This window comes from Callithrix jacchus, chromosome 2, assembly GCF_049354715.1.
Source record: "Callithrix jacchus isolate 240 chromosome 2, calJac240_pri, whole genome shotgun sequence".
Lineage (NCBI taxonomy): Eukaryota > Metazoa > Chordata > Mammalia > Primates > Cebidae > Callithrix > Callithrix jacchus.
In genome coordinates this window covers 135902680-135929131 of record NC_133503.1, presented here as the reverse complement: position 1 = coordinate 135929131, position 26452 = coordinate 135902680, and the positions used below count along the sequence as shown (strand labels likewise).

General features: G+C 37.5%; 1 protein-coding gene across 9 annotated transcripts in view; it reads right to left on the bottom strand.

Annotated features, from left to right (window-relative positions):
* Positions 1-26452, bottom strand: part of ANKRD31 (ankyrin repeat domain 31) — a 211792-nt gene that overhangs the window by 88372 nt on the left and 96968 nt on the right. For 6 of the 9 annotated variants that reach the window (XM_035291397.3, XM_078365332.1, XM_008991929.5 and 3 more), the window contains 3 exons: positions 8400-8544; positions 3555-3607; positions 1002-2520 (listed from right to left, as the gene is read on the bottom strand). In XM_035291397.3, coding sequence (XP_035147288.3) covers positions 1002-2520; positions 3555-3607; positions 8400-8544 — 1717 coding nt within the window. The remainder of the gene's footprint in view (positions 1-1001; positions 2521-3554; positions 3608-8399; positions 8545-26452) is intronic. The other 3 variants (XM_078365333.1, XM_078365334.1, XM_035291395.3) reach the window with 1 other exon arrangement.

The window sequence follows — 26452 nt, the reverse complement described above, 5'->3', positions numbered from 1 at the left end:
TCATCACTGGTCATTAGGGAAATGCAAATAAAAACCACAATATGATACTATCTCATGCCATTTAGAATGGCTATCATTAAAAAGTCAGGAAACAACAGAAGCTGGAGAGGATGTGGAGAAATAGGAATGCTTTTACACTGTTGGTGGGAGTGTAAATTAGTTCGACTATTTTGGAAGACAGTGTGGTGATTCCTCAAGGATCTAGAACCAGAAATACCATTTGACCCTGCAATCCCATTACTGGGTATATACCTAAAGGACTATAAATCATTCTACTATAAAGACACATGTACATGTATGTTTATTGCAGCACTGTTTACAATAGCAAAGACCTGGAATCAACCTAAATGCCCATCAATGATAGACTGGATAATGAAAATGTGGCACATATATACCATAAAAAACTATGCGGCCATAAAAAAGAATAAGTTCATGTCCTTTGCAGGGATATGGACGAAGCTGGAAACCATCATTCTCAGCAAACTAACACAGCAACAGAAAACCAAACACTGCATGTTCTCACTCATAAGTGGGAGCTGAACAATGAGAACACATGGACACAGGGAGGGAACATCAGACACCAGGGCCTGCTGGGAAGTGGGGGACTAGGGGAGGGATAGCTTTAGGAGAAATGCCTAATGTAGATGATGGGTTGATGGGTACAGTGAACCACCATGGCACATGTAAACCTATGTAACAAACCTGTACATCTGGCACATGTATATCAAAATTTATAATATAATAATAATACATAAAATAATAAAAAATAATTTAAAAATACTGTTATTAACTTGAGTTAATATCAGCTTAGCAGCCATCTTTGATAACATTGGTTTGACTTTCAAAGAATCACTACTAGGCTTAGTGGCATCCCAAATCAGGCCCACATATTCTCATTCTTCACAGTTTGGGCATATGTTGAATAAAATTCAATTGGAAATTTCTATAAAAATAAGTAAATCTATAGGAAACGTGTATAGATTAAGCAATATTACTAATACCTGGTTTGTGTGAAATTTCCTTCTTTTCTCTTTGACTAAGTTGTGAGATGTTGGCCAAGTCTTTATTCATATCATCAGTGGAATGAGAATCTGTATCACACATAGTCTCACTTTCTAGGTTTTGTCTCCTTTTTTCGGCTTTAGTTGTTTCTATTACTTGAGAATGAACAACTCTAAGTAAAGGCTCATTTGAATAACTTAATTTTTGGTCTCTGTCAATGTAATTCCTTTCAGTGTCACAATTCTTTGCCACCTCTTCCACAATATGTGTATCTGTTTGATTCATTAAAAAAGTTGGTGCTCTGGGAATACAATCCTGCGGCTTTTTGAATAGCTCCACATGATTAGTCAACTTTGAAACCTCCTGTGTCGAAAGTGTTCTCATACAAACCAGGGAATTTTGCTCAGGATTGCCATGTGAGTGATCAAAAGAAGGTCCAAATATGCCTTGTTCACAATTTGCAACATGTTGTTCAGAAATAACTATATTGTCTGAATCAGAAAAATTAACAGCTTCCTGTTCTGGAAGTGTGGTTAGGCTGACTGATTTTACCTCATTTTCCTGTGAAAAATGATCTTCAGAAAGTAAAAACTGTTGAAAATCCATTTCTTTTCTATTTGTTAAATTCTCCTTAAAATTATAGTGATTTTTACAGCCTGTAGAACACGTCACCTTTTTAGATAGTATAGCCTTCTCAGAGGTGGAGAAATCATCATCATCATTAACAGAATTTCCCTTTACAAAGGATAGGAAAGCTTTTTCCCATTTGTTAAAGCTCTGATCTTTTTGGACCAATTTGCTGTTTTCATGAGATTTATAAAGGATACGGTGTTGTTCCCGGAGAGTGTGAGGCTGCTTATCTGTAGTAACAAGTGGTAACTTGGTTTCTTTGTGTAATGAAAGTCCCGGGAAAGAAACATCTTCAGTTTGGTCAACAGATTCATCCAAGCATTGAACTTCTTGACTATCTGATAAATCCAGGTTCTGGATGTGTGTCTCTTTAGAAACTGAACAAACCTCAATATTGTTACCTAATCCATTTTTCAGGCTTGGCAGAGTTATGCTGGAAGGTTGACAAGACTCTTCTGGAAGGTCACTAAAAGTTTGTGGAATATGCTGTTGATCAGTAACCAATCTGTTTATTCTCCTGGAAGGAGAGACAGCTAGTGCCTTTCTTGGATTGCAGTCTACATCATCTACTTGGGTCCTTTTATGTTGTGTGTTTCTTCTTCCTATACCTTTAGGCACATTTGTGTTGGAATCTTTGACATTATAGATACTGCGTTTTCTGGGTCCTGTAGAGTATATCTGGTTAAGAGTTGATCGTTTATGCTTGGATTTACCAAATTTTGTGTTTTTGGAATCTTTTTGGTAATATTCATATACATCTTCCTTATTTATATTTATAAATAAACTCTCTTTCCTTTCTTTATTGACTTTTACATGGTCTTGCTTCTGTCTGTTGCAATTTTCATTACAAACATGGCAAATGTGACTTTTAGAACTGAATTTTGGTTTCTGTAAAAAAAAATAGTTAGCTTTAATTTTAAGTAGTACTATACCAACTAAATCTGGATTATTGATAATCAACCTCTTTGATTCAAACTATTATTTTAAATCCAATCTAACCACAGATCCTGCTGGGATATAACCAACTTGATATTTCAGAAATGTAGACTAATAGAAAAAAGGCAAATGTAATAAATTTAGACTCAGTATGTATACTAATCTTTGTTTTCTACTGTAGACTATAATTCCTTCTTGCCAGTATTTTAGCATCATTAATCTTATTTAAACATAATAAAAATCTTAATCTATTTAATTTTTATAGACTTTTAAACTAATCAAATCAGTTTCCTTTACAAGGAAACTCTCTGCTATTGTACATCTTCTACACCTACTGGGTTGGTGCTATTTCTTTGAGCTATGAACAAAAAGAAAAAATCAAAGAAAAGAGATTCCAGTGGTCAGACTCTAAACTTTACACAAATGCTTTAGAAAAACTCTTCTCTCCCAATAGGTAGAACTAGAATTAGGAGTTTCTTCTTCTGGTATCTGAGAGAACTATGGGATGGAAGCAGAAAAATTGACTTAAAAACAGGAAGACAGATATATTTTTCAACTGGTCTATATGAAAAAAATATTATGGGCTGCTAAGATTAAAATAGGAACACTGCTTCCTCTCATTCACCACAACTCAAGTACCAGATGGAGAGTAACTTCCCACCATGTAAAGTTTGAAGAGATGGGCTAATACCTTTGACTCCTGTACTATGCTTAGGCCACAGGAAATTAGACATGGTTGATAAACCATAGGCTCCATAAATAGAAAAAGGAAGGAAATGGTTACCAGTATATTCATGTGCCCAGATATGCTATAAATTAATAGCCCAGAACCCTCTGATTCTCATGTAATTATTCCAGTGTCTTAAAAGTAAATGTGAAGTCACTATTACTAATGCTTCAGCAGTTTTTCTCTTACCTTTGATGATCTATAAAACAACAAGAAGTTACATCCCTATAAAAATGTTTATTACTAAGCATAGATATACCTTGTGTTGGTATACATCCTCTGTGTCTAGTGGGTCAGTGCTATTCCTTTGAGCTGTAAACAAAAAGAGAAAATCAATGAAAACAGCTTCTAGTGGTTAGACTTCAGACTTCTAAAACCCATAAGGCCTTTGTCATGAGAAAACCAAGTTGAATAAGTGTAATTATGCAAATATTTTATATTAAAATAATACACAGGTATAAATTCTGAGGTGGTGATATTTGGTGAGGTAGCTATATTATTTTCCCCTTGCCACTGAGTTCCCATCATGTACCAGGTACTGTGTTGAGATAGTTTACATATATTAACTTTAGTCCTCACATTAACAATCCTATAGGTAAACAGGTAGATGGGTAGATATTACAAACCCAAATTTACAGATAAGAAAATTAGGAATGTTAATTTACCCTATAAGCTTTATAGCATGTGAGGCTATAAAGTTAGGACTGAACCCTTGTCCTATATCAAAGTAGATGTATTTCACTTTAAGATAGAAAAGCAGTCTGGGATTGCAGTCTACATCATCTATGTGGGTCCTTTGTTGTGTTTCTTCTTCCTATACCTTTAGGCACATCTGTGTTGGAATCTTTGACATTATAGAGATTGCATTTTCTGAGTCCTATAGAGTATATCAGGTTAAGAGTTGATTGTTTATGCTTGGATATATTTTATAGGAGGATATTCACCATTCTCATATTTGAAAGCTCTTCATCTTGAATTTAAAAATGAATACTCTGTTTTTATTTATTTAAGTAAACTAATATTCCTTATTTACATACAAATACTCTTTAAGTAAACTAATTTTGCATTCATATTGAAAAATAGGCTGATGGAATCTGTAAGTTCAAATTTAAGAAATATTCAAACCATCTAGTGATGCATGATAATGCCAGCTTAGTAAATTCTCTCACAAAGGAAGAGTGGGAGCTTAGTCCTGTGGAGAAATGTTTGGGATTCCTTTACATGAAAGAAATGTAACTGGCTAGAGATAGGTTAAAAGTGGGCACTGGTGAACAGGAGATTCTGGATTTAGAGAAAGGACTAGAATGCTGCAAAAGCATTCCCAGAAGAGCAAAACAATGCATATTGTAATTATTTAAAATAGAGAAGTCAAGCAGTTAAGCAGATCCTCAAAGCAATAATTTAAAAAAATATTTTTACCTCCAACTGAACAATTTGCAATTTTTCATACAGCTTAAAATGTTAATATGATTATTTTAATAATTTATCTCAATGAGCTTTTATAGATTTGTCTTCAACAAGTTACTGTCTGTCTTGCTTCTCATGCAATTTGGCCACTAGGAAGGACGTCTTTTGCTCTAATGAACCAGTAATTAATTGCCTCCTGGTGGCCTTCAATTATCAATGAAGTTTTCTCTTTACTATAAAAGTAGATTATTTTGATCCAGGACTTAGTTCTTAGTTAATACCAGTCAGATAACTACATTTCTTGATCAAGTATATGATTTATAAAATAATGGCCATAAAATAATAAAAGAGATCCATTAGCTCTAAAGAAAAACTAGTCTCATCACTGGTTATTGTTAGATTGTTCAATTGCACCTAATTTTCAATAACAGACACACCCAACAATAATTAAAAGAACTGTTTTGTATTTAATAGAACCCAGCTGGGAAGAAGATTGATATGGTTTGGCTATGCCCCCAAACAAATCTTATCTTGAATTCTATCTCTCATAATCCCCATATATCATGGGAAGGACCCAGTGGGAGGTAATTAAATAATGAGGGCAGATTTTTCCCATGCTGTTCTCATGATAATGAATAAATCTCATAACATCTGATGGTTTCATAAAGGGCAGTTCCCTTGCACTTCCCCTTGCTGCTGCCATGTGAAGAAGGATGTGTTTTCTTCCCCTTCCACCATGATTGGAAATTTCCCAAGGCCTCCCTTGTGTTGTGGAACTGTGAGTCAATTAAATCTCTTTCCTTTATAAATTACCCAGTCTCAGGTATGTCTTTATTAGCAGTGTGAGAACCAACTAATATAGAGATATACTTTAAATTTCCTTTAAAACCATTTAGATCAGGAAAAGATCTTTTCTAATAGACTTATCAAAGGGTTTGTGTTGACACTTAATCATTAACCAAGATAGATATGTAGTATCTGTCCTGTTATCCTCTTAGACATGAAGGAGCCTGGGTTATGTGTCCTTTTTTATGTACTCTCATAGGTTATGAGCATTCTTTTATCACATTCTTCATCATAATTCCTTGCTATCCCTGTTTCTCATTCATTTTGTATTATTAGGCTCTAGCACTATTTAGTGTTTGACACATAGCAACTCTAATAGAACGAACGAATGAATGAATCTCCACAGAAAATAAATTCCAGTGGAGGTGGGTTAGAGAGCATCTGTTGTTTTGCCTGCTCAGCACATATCCTGATAGGAAGCTCTCTGAAGAGAGTCCATTGATTCCTACTGCCTAGATCCCTGGAGCTGCTTTTATTCCTGACTTTTCCAAGGTCTAGATCTTCAGCTTTTCCTTTATTTCTTGAGTTGTTCTGTTGAGAAACTCCCTTTTCTGCCCTAAATTGATTACTTGCCACCAAAGAACTTTGAATTTATATTTGTATCAAAGAAGTGACAACAGGCACAGCTGTATTAATTGTCCCCAGGAAGACACAAAGCTTTAGCAGAGGATGGGTTTCCACTGCCAGCTTAAATTTTGTTCTGTTAAGGGAGAACTAGAGGACTTGTAGGGAGGCCCACTCACTTTATGGTTAGAAGGATTTCCAGACTACACTTTCCTGTGCACAAAAGGGGAATTGCAAATGTAGATGACTTTGTTGTTAAAGATAATGATATATAAAAACCTTTGGGAGAAAATACCTGTTAGGGAAATTTTTATTGAAATATAGTTTAATAAACAGGAATGAGGCATATATGCATCTCTTGAATGGAAAGAATTTGTTTTTGTTTTTGTTTCAGAGGACTGACACAATATTTGTTCAACAAATATTTGCTGAATGCCTACTATGTACAAGACACTTTAATATTAATCAGTAGATGAAACAAAGATCCTTTCCTTCACAGAGCTTAGATTCTGGAGGAAAAAGACAGAAAATAAACAAGTCAACTGTCTAATGCGTTAGGTGATACGTGCTATGGGGAAAGTCTTAGCAGAGCACGGTTAGAGGGAATGGAGTGAGTGTAATGATTCTAAAAATATATCCACAGATTTTGTGAAACTCCTCCCCTTTTTTTTCTTTTTTAAGAAACGGGATCTCGCTATGTTGTCCAGACTGAAGTGCAGTGGCTATTCACAGGCATGATCCCACTACTAATCATCACAGGAGTTTTGACCTGCTCCATTTCCAACCTGGGCCAGTTCACCCCTCCTTAGGCAACCTGGTGGTCCCCCGCTCCCAGGAGGTGACCATATTGATGCCAAACTTGTGTGTACGCTTGATAGGCATATAGCCCACTACAGCCCAAAACTCCTGGGCTCAAGGGGTCCTCCCACCTCAGCCTCCCGAGTAGCTGAGACTACAGGCAGTCACCACTATGCTCAGTGAAACTCCTCCCTTTACGACGTGGAGCTTAAACCTGTGTTCCCTTTGAGTATGGGCCAGACTTAGTGACTCACTTCTAACAAAGAAAATATGGCAAAGTGATGACTTATCACTTTTGAGATTACGTTATGAAAAGACTGGCTTTTGTCTTATGTACCTTCTCTTTCTCTTAGGTCACCTGTTCTGAGATAGCTGCCAGGTTGTCAGCAGCCTCATGGAGAGGTTAATGTGGCAAGTAGCTAAAGCCTTGATCCAACAACTAGCAATGATCTGAGGCCTGCCAACAATCATTTGTGAGTTTGAAATGGGATCTTCCTGTCCCAGTTGCAACTTGAGATGACCGCAACCTGTGAGAGACTCTCATCTAGAACGACTCAGTCAAACTGCTCTCAGAATCCTGACCCTCTGAAACTGTGTGAGACAAAACATGTTTGTTGTTTTAAGCTGGTAAATATTGGGATTCATTGTTACATAGTAATAGATAACTAATACAGTGAAGGTAGGAAGGGGGCAGTTGTAGTATTAAATAGGGTGGTCTAGGCCTCATTGAGAAGGTGACATTTGAACTAAGACTTGAAGGAGGGGGGAAGACATATCTGAGGAAAGGCAAGGAGGCCAGCATGACTGGAGTTGAGTAATGGCAGTACAGAGTAGTAGTAAAAGGGGTTAACAAGTAGGGTGGCCAGCTGATACAGGAACTTCTAGGCTATTGTAAGAATACTGGCTTTTCTTCTAGATTAAAGGAAGAGCCATTGCAGAGTTCTGAGCATGTGAATGTAGAGATGTTACAAAAAAATTGAACAAATGTATTAGAGAGTATAAAGAATATGTCATGTATTTAAATTAGGTTCACATAATTTTTTATTGATAACTACAGATCAAGTACTTTTGTTGTTCAATTTAATAGAGTAGTGGATGGGAGGGCAAAAGTATAGCCATAAGAAAAGATTCTTAGGGAATAAATATGAATAATCCTGAACATTTTCACTGAAAATGATATAACCAAATTTAATTTATATTATATCATGTTATTTAGTCAAAGGATTTTGGGCAAAAGAAAATTTATAAGATTTATTAACTGTTTGCAATGTACAACCTGCAGAAAAGGATTACCTTTTTTTTCCTTTTAGAGTCTTATGTGCATTTGCAAAAAGTCAGTGTGATTTATTAAAAGAATGAAGTGAAAACACTACTAGATGGATTTTCTCAACACTCATGAGAAAAATAAATTTAATTCTTTAATTCTAAATTAAATTTCTGTAACTTTACTGATGTGACAAATAGCTATAATGGGACAGTTTATTCTTACCTAATGTAAGGCATTTTTGATGTTTAGGGATATATCTCTCAAGGAGACGCTTCATACATGAATCTTTGGCCTCATCCAAAGCACATTTTCCATCATCATTTCTAAATAATGGGTCAGCTCCATTCAAAAGAAGTAACTCTGCCACCTAGAAAAAAGTTGTTCATGTAAGGGAACCCAGATTGAAGGTATATAATTGCAAATGTGTGCTGGCAGACAGCTGTAAGAAACATCAAATATCTCTTTCAAAAACACAGTTTGGATTTATCTATAAATCCTCGTCCAGTAAAAAAAGAATTAATGTAGTTGCTACTGAATTTTAATTTGTTGATACATGAGTTTCTTCTCACTATAAAAAGAATGAAAGGGAGAAAGAAAAAAGAAGGAGGGAAGAGAAGAAAGGGAGAAGGAGGTAAGGGGGATGGAAGGTAGGAAAGCACGCAAGCAGAAAGGCAGGAGGCAAGAAAGAGGTTGAGGTAGAAATGTCTGTGGCTCAGCCGCTAGTGAAATGAAGTTAGCAAATACACCAAGAATTAGGACTGGGTTATGTTATAGTAAATATAATTTTAACATATTTCAGGAGATAATTATATCTTCCATCTATACCTGTATGCTGCTGCTCCGCCTCAGACTAGGATTGGGGAAAAAGTGGTCAATCTGTTACTACTTCTCAAACAACCTCCCCTATGCAGCTCTCCTGAGCTCCCCCAATGCCCCACCACCCACTGCTGCCCAGAGAAAAATGACTTCTCCCTCCTTTCACACACATATTACTGCCCAATATACTCTATATTATACTTATTTCTTTCATAACTGTCCTACTGTACTCTAACTTTCTTGGGAATGGGACTATGTTTTTCTTTCTAAAAATGATTTATTGGTTTTCAACAGGAAATTAATGAATATGGTTCAAAATACAGATGGCTCAGAAGAAAATACAATGCAAAATAAGTTTCACTCCTCCACCTCTGTTCTATTATTTTTTCCTGAGTCAGGAAAAAAGAGTTAGTTTATTCTAAATTTTTCCAGCAATAGTCTAATCCAATAGGTATGTATGTATGTATGTATACATAATATGTATGCATATGTATTTTCTTACACAAGTGGTCATATAGCGTATACATTCTGTAATTTGCCTTCTTTCCCCCACCTCACAGCAACAGTCCTTGGAGACTGTTCCGTATCTGTGTAGACTACACTTCCTCATTCTTTTCAGCAGCTAAGTAATAGTTTACTATATGAACGTACTATAATTTATTTCACCAGTACCCTATTAATGAATGTTTAAGTTGCTTCAAAGCTTTTTCTACAGATATATGTCTTTATATTCCCAAAGACTATCTTAGTATCTTACATAAAGTAAATATTCAAAAGTACTGTTTAGTAAAAGAATGACTACAGGGCAGGAAGGCTATGGTGAGTAGGCTTTAAGTAACATTACACTAAAAGAAGCTAAATGTTTCTTGTCTGGAATGAGAGGAAGGATATTAATTTCCATACAGTATATGAACCTAAAATTTAAAAATATGTATATATTTCCTTTTACAAGAAAGCATCCTAGCCTACTAAAATAGTTTGAATCTTTCTCTCTTACCTTTGATATTACCTAGTTTGTATTATTCACAAACACAACAGGTATACTTTCCCCATCTTCCTATAATAATAAAATGATTATCACAAATTTACATTATGTCACCTTTTTTTTTTTTTTTTGAGACAAGAGTCTCTCATTCTGTTGCCCAGGCTGGAGTGCAATGGCATGATCTTGAGTCACTGCAAACTCTGCCTCCCAGATTCAATCAATACTTGTGCCCCAGCCTCTCAGGTAGCTGGGAAAAGGTGTGCACCACCATGCTTGGCTAATTTTTGTATTGTTAGTAGAGATGGGGTTTCACCTTGTTGGCCAGGCTGGTCTCAAACTCCTGACCTCAAGTGATCCACTTGCCTTGGCTTCCCAAAGTGTTGAAATTACAGGTGTGAGCCACTGCACCTAGCCACTGTGTCAGGCTTTTAAAGATGATATGTATCTTTCTTTCGAGACAATAACTAGGTAGTCTCAAGTATACTGCATCTCTTTTAAAACTGCTTTTTAATTACTTCATACTGAGATGTGTGTGTATCTATGTGTGCATGTCCCTTTAGTGTATTAATGTCAATTCATGTTTGAAATCATAAAAGCAACATTTCACATTGCCAAAAAAGTTAAAAATTACAGAAAGATACTAAGTGGAAAGTAAAAATCCCTCCTACACTTATTTTGGTAGGCTGAAGATGCCCCCTCATCCACCCCCACCAAAAGATATCCATGTCTTCATCTCTAGAACCTGTAAATGTCAACTTTATTTGGAAAAAAAGATCTTTGCAAATATGATTAAGGATTTTGAGATCAGGGCTTATCTTCAATTATCTCAGTGAGGCTTAAATGCTATCGCGAGTATCCTTAAGAAAGAGGCTGACCAAGATTTTATATGTACACACGGAGGAAAAGGTGATGTGAAGTCAAGGGAGAGGTTGAAGTGATGCAGGTAAAATCAAGGAAGACCCCAGCCACTAGAAGCTGAAAGAGGCAAGTAACAGATTATCCTCTACAGCCTCTGGAGGGAGTCAAGCCCCACTGATGCCTTGATTTTGGATTTCTAGTCTCTAGAGCTGTGAGAGAATAAATTTCTGTTGCTTTAAGCCACCCAGTTTGTGCTAATAGCTTATATCTGTCATAGAAAACCTATACAGATTTGGGTAGCAGAAAGTGGGGTGCTACTGTAACAAATACCTTAAAATGTGGAAGTGGCTTTGAAACTGGAAAGCCTGGATTGTCTTGAACAGATATTAGTAGACATACTGATGTTAGGCCAGGCATGGTGGCTCATGCCTGTAATCCCAGCACTTTGGGAGGCCAAGGCAGGTTGTTCACCTGAGGTCAGGAGTTCGAGACCAGCCTGGCCAACATGGCAAAACCCCGTCTTTATTAAAAATACAAAATTAGCCAGGCATGGTGATGGGTGCCTGTAATCCCAGCTATTCAGGAGGCTGAGGCTGGAGAATCACTTGAACCCAGGTGACAGAGGTTGCAGTGAGCCGAGATCAAGTCACTACATACAAGAGTGGGTCTCCATCTCAAAAAAAAAAAAAAAAGAAAGAAAGAAATATTGATGTTAAAGATCATACCAGTGAGGCTTAGGAGGAGCACATTAGACTGTATCATCTTAGATAGTGCATACATCATCATGAACAGAATGTTGGTGAAAAAATGAACATTAAAGGCATTATTGGCAAGGGTTCAGAAGGAAATGTAGAACATGTTTTTGGAAGCTAGAGGAAAAGGAGGTCTTTGCTATATAGTGCCAGAAAGCCTTGGTCCTACAAGTTGTGTGAAAAGCAGAACTTGTAAGTGATAAACTTAAATGTCTAGCTGAGGTGATTTCCAAGTGAAGCACCGAAAGTGCAACCTAGTTTCTTCTTGGGGATTATAGTACAATGTGAGGAGAAAAAGATAAATTGAAGAAAGAACTGTTAGGCAAAAAAGAACCATAACTTGATGATTTGGGAACTTCTGTCCATTAAGATTGGAAATAAGTGGTAAAACTTGGAGATTCCTGTAAGAAAAGTGTGCTCTGTAGAAAGTCCAAGGGCGTAGCTGGAAAACCTTTGCTAGTGCTGAAGAGAGTAGGAATGTGACTCATAAACCCATTCAACCATCTCAACAGAAGCCAGGAATATAGGTGGGCCTGTGGAAAGATCTGTGAAAAACACTGTTGTCTAATGGCATGAATCCCTGTGACATACATGGAAAACTTACAAGATTTCTTGAAAATGCTCTGTCTGCAGAAACACTGCATCTTAGACTGAAAGAGACAGAATGAAATGAAGGACGGCCAAAATTTTAGGACAGTAAATAGGTTAATAAAACTACTCACCTGTAAATGTATGCTACCCTTCAAAAGAAAAGAAAGGATAATACCAAGAACAGAGAGTTAGCATGGAGTGAAGAGTAGCAGATGGATGTGATATAATAGAGGCAGACTAGTCAGAAGCTTAGGAGATTAGGGAATAGTCAAAGAGAGCTTGGCTAAAACTATAGTCCATCTTCGTGGTTCAGAAGAATGCTGTGTATATACAAAGCAATGTCCTTTGAGGACATGCTGGAGAGGAAACTTCTGAGTTACTGTTCCTTGGCTAAATGTAGGCCAAACTCAAAAATCCCCAAAGAATGAACACAGTGTATAAGTCACATCAGATCCAACAATAAAATGTAAAAATCTTTCTGATTCAGGAAGGTTAAACACAACTCCTAATCAGTCAGCATTTTACTAATAAATGGTCTTGAACCAAGGGTATTCTGTTGGAAACCAGGATAAAGATAAAAACAAGAAAAACACAATTTTGCAAACAGGGTTCACAAGGCTGCACACTGTGAGACAAACAGACTTCACAACTCATCAAACAAATAAAAAAGCAACCCAAGTTGGGCATGTGGGCTGGAGGTACTCAGTATCCACAGTTGCTATCACACATTGTTAAATGTCCAGTTTTGGCTGGATGCAGTGGCTCATGCCTGTCCCAGTGCTTTGGAAGGCTAAAGCAGGAAGATGATTTGAGGCCAGCAGTTCTAAACCAGCCTGGGTAACACAGCAAGATTCCATCTCTACAAAAAATAGAAGTAAAAATAATTTTTTGAAAATCTGGGTCTGGTGGTAGATGCCTATTGTCCCAACTACTCAGGAAGTTAAGGGACGAGGATCACCTGTGCCCAAAAATTTTAGGCTCCCGTGACCTATTATCACATCACGAACTCCAGCCTGGGAAACAGAGTAAGACTCTATGGAGAGAGAGAGAGAGAGAGAGAGAAAGGGAGAGCAGAGAGAGAGAGAAAGAGAGAGGCAGGAAGAGAGAAAGAGAAACAAAGAAAACCCACTAAAGTATGACCCATACAAAGGATAAAAAGCAGTGACAGAAACTGGTTTGAGAGGGTCTATATTTGCAGAAAAATACTCTAAAACAGCTATTATAAATATGTTCAAAGACCTGATGAAAGCCATGTATAAAGAATTAAGAAAAAATATGGTGATAATGATTTATAAAATAAAGAATATTAGTAAACAGAAAGTATTTAAAAAATCAAATGGAAATTCTGGAATTCAAAAGCTTAATAACTGAAAAGAAAAATTCACCAGAGGCCTCGGCAGAAGGTTTAAGCTGGCAGAAAAAAAAAGAATCAGTGAATTTGGAGACAAATTAATAAAGATTACACAATCAGAAGAACAGATGTTTAAAAGAATGAAGAAAAATGAATAGAACATCAGAGAAATATGGGACACCATTAAGCACAACAATATACACATTAGAGGAGTTCCAGAAAGACAGGAGGGAGAAAAAGGAGCAGGAAAAAAATAATCAAAGAAATAATAGCTGAAAATTTCCCAAATTTGATGTAAAGCATTAATGCACATATCTAAGAAGCACAACAAACTCCAAAAAAGATAAAGGGATACACAAAGATGTGTATCTGCAAACACAAAGGGATACGCATCTAGACATAATCAAAGTCAAAATGTTAAAAGTCAAAGACAAAATGATGAAAGCAGCAAAAGAAAAAGAACTTATCATTTAGATGGGAACTCCAATAAAAGTAGCATTTCACTTATTAGAAACAATCAGGTCCAGAGACAACGGGATAAAACAGTCAAAATGCTGAAAGGAAAAAAAAAATCCTGTCAACCAAGAATCTTATATCTAGCAAAACTATTTTTTAAAAATGAAGGCAAAATAAAGACATTTATGGATAAATAAAAGATAAAAGCTGAGAGAATTTATTGGTAGAAGACCTGCTTTAAAGGAAATACTAAAGGTAACTGGGCTGAAGCTGAAAGCAAGTGACAGCAACTCAAATCACATGAAAAAGCATACAAGTAATGGTAATTATACAGATAATTATGGGAGATAATACAATTGTATATTTATTTTCTCTTATTACCTTAACTCATTTAAAAAGCAATGGCATAAAACAATAGGCATATAAATATTACATTTATAAATGTTATATACTTGACAATAATACCATAAAAGAGGCAGAACAATGCTGTGAAGAAAGTCAATGGTAGTTTGATGGGGATAGCATTGAATCTATAAATTACATTGGTTGGTATGGCCATTTTCACAATATTGATTCTTCCTAACCATGACCATGGAATGTTTTTCCATCGTTTGTGTCCTCTCCTATTTCTGTGAGCAGTGGTTTGTAGTTCTCCTGGAAGAGGTCCTTCATGTCCCTTGTTAGTCATATCCCTAGGTATTTTATTCTGTTTGAGCAATTGTGAATGGGAGTTCACTCATGATTTGGCTCTCTTTATGTCTGCTGTTGGTGTATAAATATATTTGTGATTTTTTCACATAGATTTTGTATCCTGAAACTTTGCTGAAGTTGATTATCAGCTTAAGGAGATTTTGGGCTGAGACAATGGGTTCTTCTAAATATACAATCATGTTGTCATCTGCAAATAGAGACAATTTGGCTTCCTCCTTTCCTAGCTGAATACCCTTTATTTCTTTTTCTTGCCTGACTGCCCTGGCCAGAACTTCCAATACTATGTTGAATAGGAATGATGAGAGAGGGCCTCCTTGTCTTGTGGAAGTTTTCAAAGAAAGTGTTTCCAGCTTTTGCCCATTCAGTATGACATTGGCTGTGGGTTTGTAACAAATAACTCTTATTATTTTGAGATACATTCCCTCGATATCTAGTTGATTGACATTTAGCATAAAGGTGCCTGAATTTTGTTGAAGGCCTACTCTGCATCTATTGAGTTAATCATGTGGTTTTTTTCTTTCATCTATTTATGTGATGAATTATGTTTATAGATTTGTGAATGTTGAACCATCCTTGCATCCCGGGGACAAAGTCAATTTGATCATGATGGATAAGCTTTTTGATGTGCTGTTGGATTGGTTTGCCAGTATTTTATTGAGGATTTTTGCATCAAGGTTCATCATGGATATTGGCCTGAAATTTTCTTTTTCAGTTGTGTCTCTGCCAGGTTTTGGTATCAGAATGATGTTGGTCTCATAAAATGAGTTAGGGAGGATTCCCTCTTTTTGTATTATTTGGAATAGTTTCAGAAAGAATGGTACCAGCTCCTCCCTATACCTCTGGTAAAATTTGGCTGTGAACCCGTCTGGTCCTGGATTTTTATTGGATGGTAGGCTATTAATTGCTGCATCAACTTCAGACCTTGTTATTGGTCTACATAGGGATTCAACTTCTTCCTGGTTTAGTCTTGGGAGGGTGTAAGTGTCCAGGAATATCAATTTCTGCTAGATTTACTGTCTTATTTGAATAGAGGTATTTGTAGTCATCTCTGATGGTAGTTTGTATTTCTATGGGATTGATGGCAATATCCCCTTTATCATATTTTATTGCATCTATATGATCCTTCTCTCTTTTCTTCTTTATTAGTCTGGCTAGCGGTCTATCTATTATGTTGATCTTTTCAAAAAACCAGTTCCTGGATTTGTTGATTTTTTTGAATTGGACAAAACCACCTTAAACTTCATATAGAACCAAAAAAAGAGCCTGCATAGACAAGACAATCCTAAGCAAGACCAAAAAAAAAAAACACCCAAAGCTGGAGGCATATCACACTACCTGACTTTAAGCTCTACTACAAGGCTACAGTAATTAAGACAGCATGGTACTGGTACCAAAACAGATATATAGACCAATGCAACAGAACAGAGGCCTCAGAAGTAATGCCATACAACTACAACCATCTGATCGGTGACAAACCTGACAAAAACAAGCAATGGGGAAAGGATTCCCTATTTATTTATTTATTTATTGCATTTTAGGTTTTGGGGTACATGTGAAGAACATGCAAGGTAGTTGCATAGGTACACACGTGGCAGTGTGATTTGCTACCTTCCTCCCCTTCACCTGTATCTGGCATTTCTCCCCATGCTGTCTCTCCCCAACTTCCCACCCCCTGCTGTCCCTCCCCTATTTCCCCCAACAGACCCCACTGTGTAGTGCTCCCCTCCCTGTGTCCATGTGTTCTCATTGTTCAACACCCAGTTATGAATGAGAACATGCAGTGTTTGGTTTTCTGTTCTTGTGTCAGTTTGCTGAGAATGATGTTCTCCAGGTTCATCCATGTCCCTACAAAGGACACGAAATCATCATTTTTGATTGCTGCATAATATTCCATGGTGTATATGTGCCACATTTTCCGTGTCCAGTCTATCATCGATGGGCATTTGGGTTAATTCCAGGTCTTTGTTATTGTAAACAGTGTTGCAATGAACATTCGTGTGCATGTGCCTTTTAGTAGAACGATTTATAATCCTTTGAATATATACCCAGTAATGGGATTGCTGGGTCAAATGGAATTTCTATTTCTAGGTCCTTGAGGAATCACCACACTGTCTTCCACAATGGTTGAACTAATTTACACTCCCACCAGCAGTGTAAAAGTGTTCCTATTTCTCTACATCCTCTCTAGCATCTATTGTCTCCAGATGTTTTTTTCCAAAGATGGAGTTTCGCTCTTGCTACCCAGGCTAGAGTGCAATGGCGTGATCTCGGCTCACCACAACCTCCGCCTCCTGGGTTCAGGCAATTCTCCTGCCTCAGCCTCCGGAGTAGCTGGGATTACAGGCACGTGCCACCATGCCCAGTTAATTTTTTGTATTTTTAGGAGGGACAGGGCCTAACCATGTTAACCAGGATGGTCTCGATCTCTTGACCTCGTGATCCACCTCGTGAGCCTTGGCCTCCCAAAGTGCTGGGAAATACAGGCTTGAGCCACCATGCCTGGCTGTCTCCAGATTTTTTAATGATCGCCATTCTAACTGGCGTGAGATGGTATCTCAATGTAGTTTTGATTTGCATTTCTCTAATGACCAGTGATGATGAGCATTTTTTCATATGTTTGTTGGCCTCATGTTTGTCTTCTTTTGTAAAGTGTCTGTTCCTATCCTTTGCCCACTTTTGAATGGGCTTGTTTGTTTTTTTCTTGTAAATCTGTTTGAGTTCTTTGTAAATTCTGGATATCAGCCCTTTGTCAGATGGGTAAACTGCAAAAATTTTTTCCCATTCTGTTACTTGCTGATTCACCCTAATGACTGTTTCTTTTGCTGTTCAGAAGCTGTGGAGTTTGATTAGGTCCCATTTGTCTATTTTGGCTTTTGTTGCCAATGCTTTTGGTGTTTTGATCATGAAGTCCTTGCCTACTCCTATGTCTTGGATGGTTTTGCCTAGATTTTCTTCTAGGGTTTTCATGGTGTTGGGTCTTATGTTTACGTTTCAGGAGCTAATTTTAATGTAAGGTGTCAGGAAGGGGTCCAGTTTCTGCTTTCTGCACATGGCTAGCCAGTTTTCCCAACACCATTTGTTAAACAGGGAATCCTTTCCCCATTGCTTGTTTTTGTCAGGTTTATCAAAGATTGTATGGTTGTAAATATGTTGTGTTGCCTCGGATGCCTCTGTTCTGTTCCATTGGTCTATATATCTGTTTTGGTACCAGTATCATGCTGTTTTGATTACTGTAGCCTTGTAGTATAGTTTGAACTCCGATAGTGTGATGCCTTCCGCTGTGTTCTTTTTACTTAGAATTGACTTGGCTATGCGAGCTCTCTTTTGGTTCCATATGAAGTTTAAGGTCATTTTTTACAGTTCTGTGAAGGTCATTGGTAGCTTGATGGGGACAGCATTGAATCTGTAAATTACTTTGGGCAGTATGGCCATTTTCACAATATTGATTCTTCCTAACCATGAACATGGAATGTTTCTCCATCTGTTTGTGTCCTCTCTTATTTCGTTGAGCAGTGGTTTGTAGTTCTCCTTGAAGAGGTCCCTTACATTCCTTGTTAGTTGTATTCCTAGGTATTTTATTCTCTTTGTAGCAATTGTGAATGGCAGTTCTTTCTTGATTTGGCTCTCTTTAAGTCTGTAATTGGTGTATAGGAATGTTTGTGATTTTTGCACATTGATTTTATATCCTGAGACTTTGCTGAAGTTGCTTATCAGTTTCAGGAGATTTTGGGCTGAGACGATGGGGTCTTCTAGATATACTACCATGTCGTCTGCAAATAGAGACAATTTGGCTTCCTCCTTTCATGTTTGAATACTCTTTACATCTTTTTCTTGCCTGATTGCTCTAGCTAGAACTTCCAGTACTATATTGAATAGGAGTGTTGAGAGAGGGCATCCTTGTCTAGTGCCAGATTTCAAAGGGAATGCTTCCAGTTTTGGCCCATTCAGTATGATATGGGCTGTTGGTTTGTCATAAATAGCTTTCATTATTTTGAGATACGTTCCATCAATACCGAGTTTATTGAGGGTTTTTAGCATAAAGGCTGTTGAATTTTGTCAAAGGCCTTCTCTGCATCAATTGAGATAATCATGTGGTTTTTGTTTTTGGTTTTGTTTATGTGGTGAATTATGTTTATAGACTTGCATATGTTGAACCAGCCTTGCATCCCCGGGATGAATCCTACTTGATCATGGTGGATAAGCTTTTTGATGTGCTGTTGCAATCGGCTTGCCAGTATTTCATTGAAGATTTCTGCATTTATGTTCATCATGGATATTGGCCTGAAGTTTTCTTTTCTTGTTGGGTCTCTGCCCGGTTTTGGCATCAGGATGATGTTGGTCTCATAAAAGGATTTGGGACGGATTCCCTGTTTCTGGATTATTTGAAATAGTTTCAGGAGGTATCCTAACAGTTCCTCTTTGTGTGTCTGGTAGAATTCGGCTGTGAACCCATCTGGACCTAGGCTTTTTTTGTGTGGTAGGCTCTTAATTGCTGCCTCAACTTCAGATCTTGTTATTGGTCTATTCATGGTTTTGACTTCTTCCTGGTTTAGGCTTGGGAGGACACAAGTGTCCAAGAATTTATCCATTTCTTCCAGGTTTACTAGTTTATGTGCATAGAGTTGTTTGTAATATTCTCTGATGATGGTTTGAATTTCTGTGGAATCTGTGGTGATTTCCCCTTTATCATTTTTTTATTGCATCTATTTGGTTATTCTCTCTCTTTTTTTTAATTAATCCAGCTAGTGGTCTGTCTATTTTGTTGATCTTTTCGAAAAACCAACTCCTGGATTTATTGATTTTTTGAAAGGTTTTTTGTGTCTCTATCTCCTTCAGTTCTGCTCTGATCTTAGTTATGTCTTGTCTTTTGCTAGGTTTTGAGTTTTTTTGATCTTGCTCCTCTAGATCTTTCAATTTTGACAATAGGTTGTCAATTTTGGAACCTCCACTCTTCTCAGGTGGGCACTTATTGCTATATATTTTCCTCTAGAGACTGCTTTAAATGTGTCCCAGAGGTTCTGGCATGTTGTGTCTTCGTTCTCATTGGTTTCGAAGAACTTCTTTATTTCTGCCTTCATTTCATTGTTTATCCAGTCAACATTTAAAAGCCAGTTGTTGAGTTTCCATGAAGCTGTGTGGTTCTGAGTTAGTCTCTGAATTCTGAGTTCTAACTTGATTGCACTATGGTCTGAGAGACTGTTATAATTTCCGTTCTTTTGCATTTGCTGAGGAGTGATTTACTTCCAATTATGTGGTCAGTTTTAGGGTAGGTGTGATGTGGTGCTGAGAAGAATGTATATTCTGTGGATTTGGAGAGTTCTGTAAATGTCTATCAGGTTTGCTTGTTCCAGGTCTGAGTTCAGGTCCTGGATATCCTTGTTAATTTTCTGTCTGGTTGATTTGTCTAATATTGACAGTGGAGTGTTAAAGTCTCCCACTACTATTGTGTGGGAGTCTAAGTCTCTTTGTAAGTCATTAAGAACTTGCCTTATATATCTGGGTGCTCCTCTATTGGGTCCGTATATATTTAGGATCATTAGCTCTTCTTGTTATATCGATCATTTTACCATTATGTAATGACCTTCTTTGTCTCTTTTGATCTTTGTTGCTTTAAAGTCTATTTTATCGGAGATGAGAATTGCAACTCCTGCTTCTTTTTTTTTGCTCTCCATTTGCTTGGTAAATCTTCCTCCATCCCTTTATTTTGAGCCTTTGTGTATCCTTGCATGTGAGATGGGTTTCCTGGATACGGTACAGCAATGGGTTTTGGCTTTTTTCCAATTTCCCAATCTGTGTCTTTTGATTGGTGCATTTAGCCCATTTACATTTAGGGTTAATATTGTTATGTGTGAATTTGATCCTGCCTTTTTGATGCTAGCTGGCTGTTTTGCCCATTAGTTGATGCAGATTCTTCATTTTGTTGATGCTCCTTAACATTTGGTATGTTTTTGGAGTGGCTGGTACTGCTTGTTCCTTTCTATGTGTAGTGCCTCTTTCAGGAGCTCTTGTAAAGCAGGCCTGGTGGTGACAAAATCTCTGAGTACTTGTTGTTCACAAAGGATTTTATTTTTCCTTCACTTATGAAGCTCAGTTTGGCTGGATATGAAATTCTTGGTTGAAAGTTCTTTTCTTTAAGAATGTTGAATATTGGCCTCCACTCTCTTCTGGCTTGTAGGGTTTCTGCCAAGAGATCTGCTGTGAATCTGATAGACTTCCCTTTGTGGGTAAGCCGACCTTTCTCTCTGGTTTCCCTTAGCATTTTCTTCTTCATTTCAACCCTGGTGATTCTGACGATTATGTGCCTTGGGGTTGCTCTTCTTGAGCAATATCTCTGTGGTCTTCTCATATTTCCTGTACTTGAATATTGGCCTGCCTTGCTAGGTTGGGGAAGTTTTCCTGGATAATATTCTGAAGAGTATTTTCCAGCTGGGATTCATTCTCTTTGTCACATTCAGGTACACCTACCAAATGTAGAGTAGGTCTCTCCACATAGTCCCACATTTCTTGGAGACTTTGTTCATTCCTTTTCGTGCTTTTTTTCTCTAATCTTGCCTTCTAATCTTGATTACATAAAGTATTATTTGTAACAATATATCATTGTATTTATAAAATTTACTAACATAATATGTATAATAGTAATAGAACAAAAATAGGGGAAACAAATTTTGCTATATGGAAACAATGATTCTATATATCACTGGAAATATGTTGGCATAACTCTGAACTGATATGATGTCTATTATAAGCCCTAGAACAACCACTAAGAACATAACTCAAAAATATAGTAAAAACATCATTAAAGGAATTAAATTGTTAAAGTAGAAAATGTTCATTTAATGTAAAACAAAGCAGTATGTGTGGGAAAAAAACAAAAAGATCGGATAGACTGAAAACAAAAGAAAATGGCAGGTGTAAATTTAACCATATCAATAACAATATTTAATATGAGTAGATTAAACAACCTAATCAAAAGGGAGAGAGGGTAAGATGTGATTCTTTTTAAAAATACACTATCTGAAACACACATTAGATTCAAAGATAACAAACAAGATGAAAGTAAAGGGAAATGACATGAAAATGACACACCATGCAAATGACAAAAGAGCTGGAGTGATGATCTGGTTTTGCTTTGTGTCCCCATCCAAATCTCATCTTGAATTATACTCCCCTTATTCTCATGTTGTGGGAGGGACCTGGTTGGAGATAATTTAATCATGAGGGTGTTTCTCTCATACTGTTCTCATGGAAGTGAATAAGTCTCATGATATCTCATAGTTTAATAAGGGGAAAGACGTTTCTCTTGGCTCTCATTCTCTCCCTTGCTGCTGCAGTGTAAGAAGTGCCTTTCACCTTATGCCATGATTGTGAAGCCTCCCTAGCCACATGGAACTATAAGTCCATTAAACCTCGTTCTTTTGTAAATTGCCCATTCTCTAGTATGTGTTTATCAGTAGCATAAAAACAAACTAACTCAGCAAATTGGCACCAGTAGAGTGGGATGCTGCTGAAAAGATTCCCAAAAATGTGGAAGCAACTTTGGAACTGGCTAGCAGGCAGAGGTTGGAACAGTTTGGAGGGCTGAGAAGAAGATAGGAAAATGTGGGAAAGTTTGGAACTCCCTAGAGACTTGTTAAGTGGCTTTGACCAAAATGCTGATAATGATATGGACAATGAAATCTAGGCTGAAGTGGTCTCAGATAAAGATGAGGACCTTGTCGAGAACTGGAGCAAAGGTGACTCTTGTTATGTTTTAGCAAAGAGACTGGCAGCATTTTTCCCCTGCCCTAGAGATTTGTGGAACTTTGAACTTGAGAGAGATAATTTAGGGTATCTGGTGGAAGAAATTTCTAAGCAGCGAAGCATTCAACAAGTGATTTGGGTGCTGTTAAAGGCATTCAGTTTTATAACAGAAGCAGAGCATAATAGTTTGCAAAATTTGCAGCCTGACAATGTGATAGAAAAAAAAATCCTGTTTTTTGAGGAGAAATTCCAGTCAGCTGCAGAAATTTGCATAAGTAATGAATAGCTGAATGTTAATCCCCAAGACTACAGGGAAAATGTCTTCAAGGCATGTCAGAGGTCTTCACGGCAGCCCCTCCCATCAGAGGCCCAGAGGCCTAGGAGAAAAAAATGGTTTCATGGGCCAGGCCCAGGGTCCTGATGCTGTGTGCAGCCTAGTGACTTGGTGCCCTGAGTTCCAGCTGTTCTAGCCATGGCTTCAAGGGACCTAAATAGAGCTCAGGCTGTGGTTTCAGAGGGTTTAAGCCCCTAGCCTTGGTGGCTTCCAAGTAGTGTCGAGCCTGTGAGTGCACAGAAGTCAAAAACTGGGGTTTGGCAACATTTGCCTAGATTTCAGAACAGGTACGGCAACACCAGGCAGAAGTTTGCTGCAAGCACAGGGCCCTCATAGGGAACCTCTGTGAGTGCAATGCGGAAGGGAAATGTGGGACTGGAGCCCTCACACAGAGTTCCTACTGGGGCACTGCCTAGTCGAGCTATGAGAAGAGGGCCACTGTCCTCCAGACCCCAGAATGGCAGATCCACTGACAGCTTGCACTATGCACCTAGAAAAGCTGCAGATACTCAATGCCAGCCCATGAAGGCAGCTGGGAGGGAGATTTTACTCTGCAAAGCCACAGAGGCAGAACTGCCCAGGATCATGGGAACCCACCTCTTATATCAGCATTACCTGGATATGAGACATGGAGTCAAAGGAGATCATTTTGGAGCTTTAAGATTTGACTGCGCTGATGGATTTTGGACTTGCATGGGGCCTGTAGTGCCTTCCCTTTGGCAATTTGGAATGGTTGTATTTACCCAATGCCTGTACCCCCATTGTATCTAGGAAAAAAACCAACTTGCTTTTGATTTTACAGGCTCATAGATAGAAGGGACTTGCCTTGTCTCAGATCAGACTTTAGACTGTGGACTTTCCAGTTAATGGTGAAATGGGTTAAGACTTTGGGGGACTACTGGGAAGACATGTTTGGTGTTGAAATGTGGGGACATGAGATTTGAGAGGGATCAGGGGTGGAATTATATGGTTTGGCTCTGTGTCCCCACCATCTTGAACTGTACTCCTGTAATTTCCAAGTGTTGTGGGAGGGACCTGGGGGGAGAGAATTGAATCATGGGGGCAGTTTTCTCCCATATTGTTCTTATGTTATGTTTTAATAAAAATTCTATTTAGAGACCACAGCTCAAGTGCTAGGTATGCTCATTACTATTGGATGTTATTACTTTTAGGTGTTTTCAGTGAAATATTTCCTTTTAGAAAGGAAAAATATCATGAGTTCATACTGGTATTTTCATTTCAGACTTAATAGTACAGATTTATGCTTAACTTTGGTTCTCTGCCTACTTGTATGGCTTTTTTTAAGCCAAACATTTGTTTCTTAATACAGTAACTGAATTACTTAAAAAAGTAATATATCCTCTAATATACTTACAATATTACTCTTAACAATGCCAGTATTACTACTAACAGTGAAACTACTAATGATGTTTATTTTGGTAGTTCTTTTTCTTAGAGTATATTCCATTAAGGATGAAGACTCAGAATACTGTCTTTTGAAATACAAGTTGAATATTCTTTATTTGAAATGCTTGCGACTAGTCGTGTTTAGAATTTTGAATTCTGGAATATCTGCACTACCCTATGGGTATGATGTAGGCCTTTTTGACATTTTAAATAATATATTTAAACCACAGAGCAGAGAATAAGCAAAAAACCCACAGTGAGTAATGCACATAAGTCTTAGGCCCATGTGGGGAATCGTGTGGAACCTGTTGTTGGTGTGTCTCATCTGAACATGCGCTATTTTATTATCCTTTGTGGATGCGCTTGCTTGAGGGAATCTGGGCATGTCCAGAAAAGCTGAACTGCAGCTGAAGCGAGCTAAAAGGGTCTTTTTCCCTTAAGGCGACTGAATAAATTATATGTTGTATGCCAGTGTTTTGCCTGTAATCATCACATGAAATCAGGTATGAAATTTTTCACTCATGGCATCATGTCAACACTCAAAAAGTTTTGGATTTCAGATTTTTGGATTAGGGATGCTCAACCTGTACTTGAAAGAATTGTATTCTCTATCCTACTAACTTCTTATGTAAGAAAGTCAGCTGACTCTAGAGGGAGGAAAGTACTTGATTCAATAGTATGATCAAAGGTGGAAATTCATAGGCAAGCTTTAAGTATTGTTTAAGCTAAATAAGTAAAGATTGTGATACTAGCCACTTACTGAAATTTCTCTTCTTGTTCCAGTTAACAATCCATGGTGGCTTTAAAATATATCTACAAATTTCACATTCCTACCTCCAAAGGTAGATGCCTGATTTCCCTCCTGAAGAGTGCAGGCTAGAGTTTTAGCAGCTTGCTTTTAACAAATGGAATATGGCAGAAATAATAGTATGTGACTTCTAAGGCTATGTTAAAAAGTATTGTAGCTTCCTGCTTCTTCTTGTTCTGGTCATGATTCATTAACACTGAGGGAAGCCAAGTGTCATATTGTGAGGACACTCAAGTAGCTCCATGTGGCAATGAACGTGGCTCCTGCCTATAGCTATGTGAGTGAGCCACCTTAGAAACAGATCTTCCAGCTCCAGTCAAACTTTTAGTTGACTGTGTTCCCAATCAGAATCTTGACTACAGCCTCATGAGAGACCCTTAGGACCACTCGCCTATACCACTCTGAAATTGCTGACTCACAGAAACTGTGGGATTATAAATGTTTATTATAACTTTAAGTTTTGGGGTAATTTGTTAAGTAGCAACAGATAACTGATACAGAACCTAAATGTAGATTTAAAGTAGGTTGAGTGGATACTCAATGGAAGTCATTTATTACTCTTTGGTGAGGAGAGAGAGCTTTTTAAAGGTAGAGTATACATAAGCAGGCTTCCGAATTCCAAGTATTGGGCTACAGAGGAAATTGGTAAGTGTAGATAGTTGGTTAACAGACTGTGAAAGTATTGGTTACTGCCAAAGTAATGTATTCACTCCCTTGGGATCACCAATTGGATTTCCAGAAGAGTGAGGCTCTAGCTTCTGCCTTTTCCCTTCCTCCATACCTTTTTCTCATGCTCCTTGAGTCTGAATTTGACACAAAACCTCCAGAGATAAACACCACAGCTCTTGTAGCAGCCTCCTTATAAAACTACTTTTCCTGAAAGAAACCAATGCATTCTGTATTTTCTTTGCTGAACAAAATGTGAATATCCAGGCATAAATTATTTATGTTTTTCTTGTACATGGCTTGTATATGAATTATAGATTTAATTGTATCTACCATTGCTTTTAATTTCCCTAGCTAGGATTAAATTCCCAATGTAAAGTAGTTTGAAAATAAGAACTTTTAGGTTGCTGCGTCTGGGTAATATTTAAAGGATTTGGCTCATATTGTCCCTGTGATATGGCATTTTTCTCTCCTGACATTTTATAGTTTTTCCCATTAGATTGTGTCCTTTGTTGTGATACAATGTCTTTTTTTTTGAGATGGAGTCTCACTCTTGTTGCCCAGGTGACCTCAGCTCACTGCAACCTCCACCTCCTGGGTTCAAGCTTCCTGAGTAGCTGGGATTACACACCAACACAACGCCTGGCTCCAGGGTTTTTATGTCTCCTATTTGTAGAATAAAGTGGCTTATTTGTTCTATAGAATTTCCCAAATTCTGGATTGGCTCATTTTATCTTTGTGGTATTGTTTAGCTCATTTATTTTATACTTTTAGTAGAGACAGGATTTTACCATGTTGGC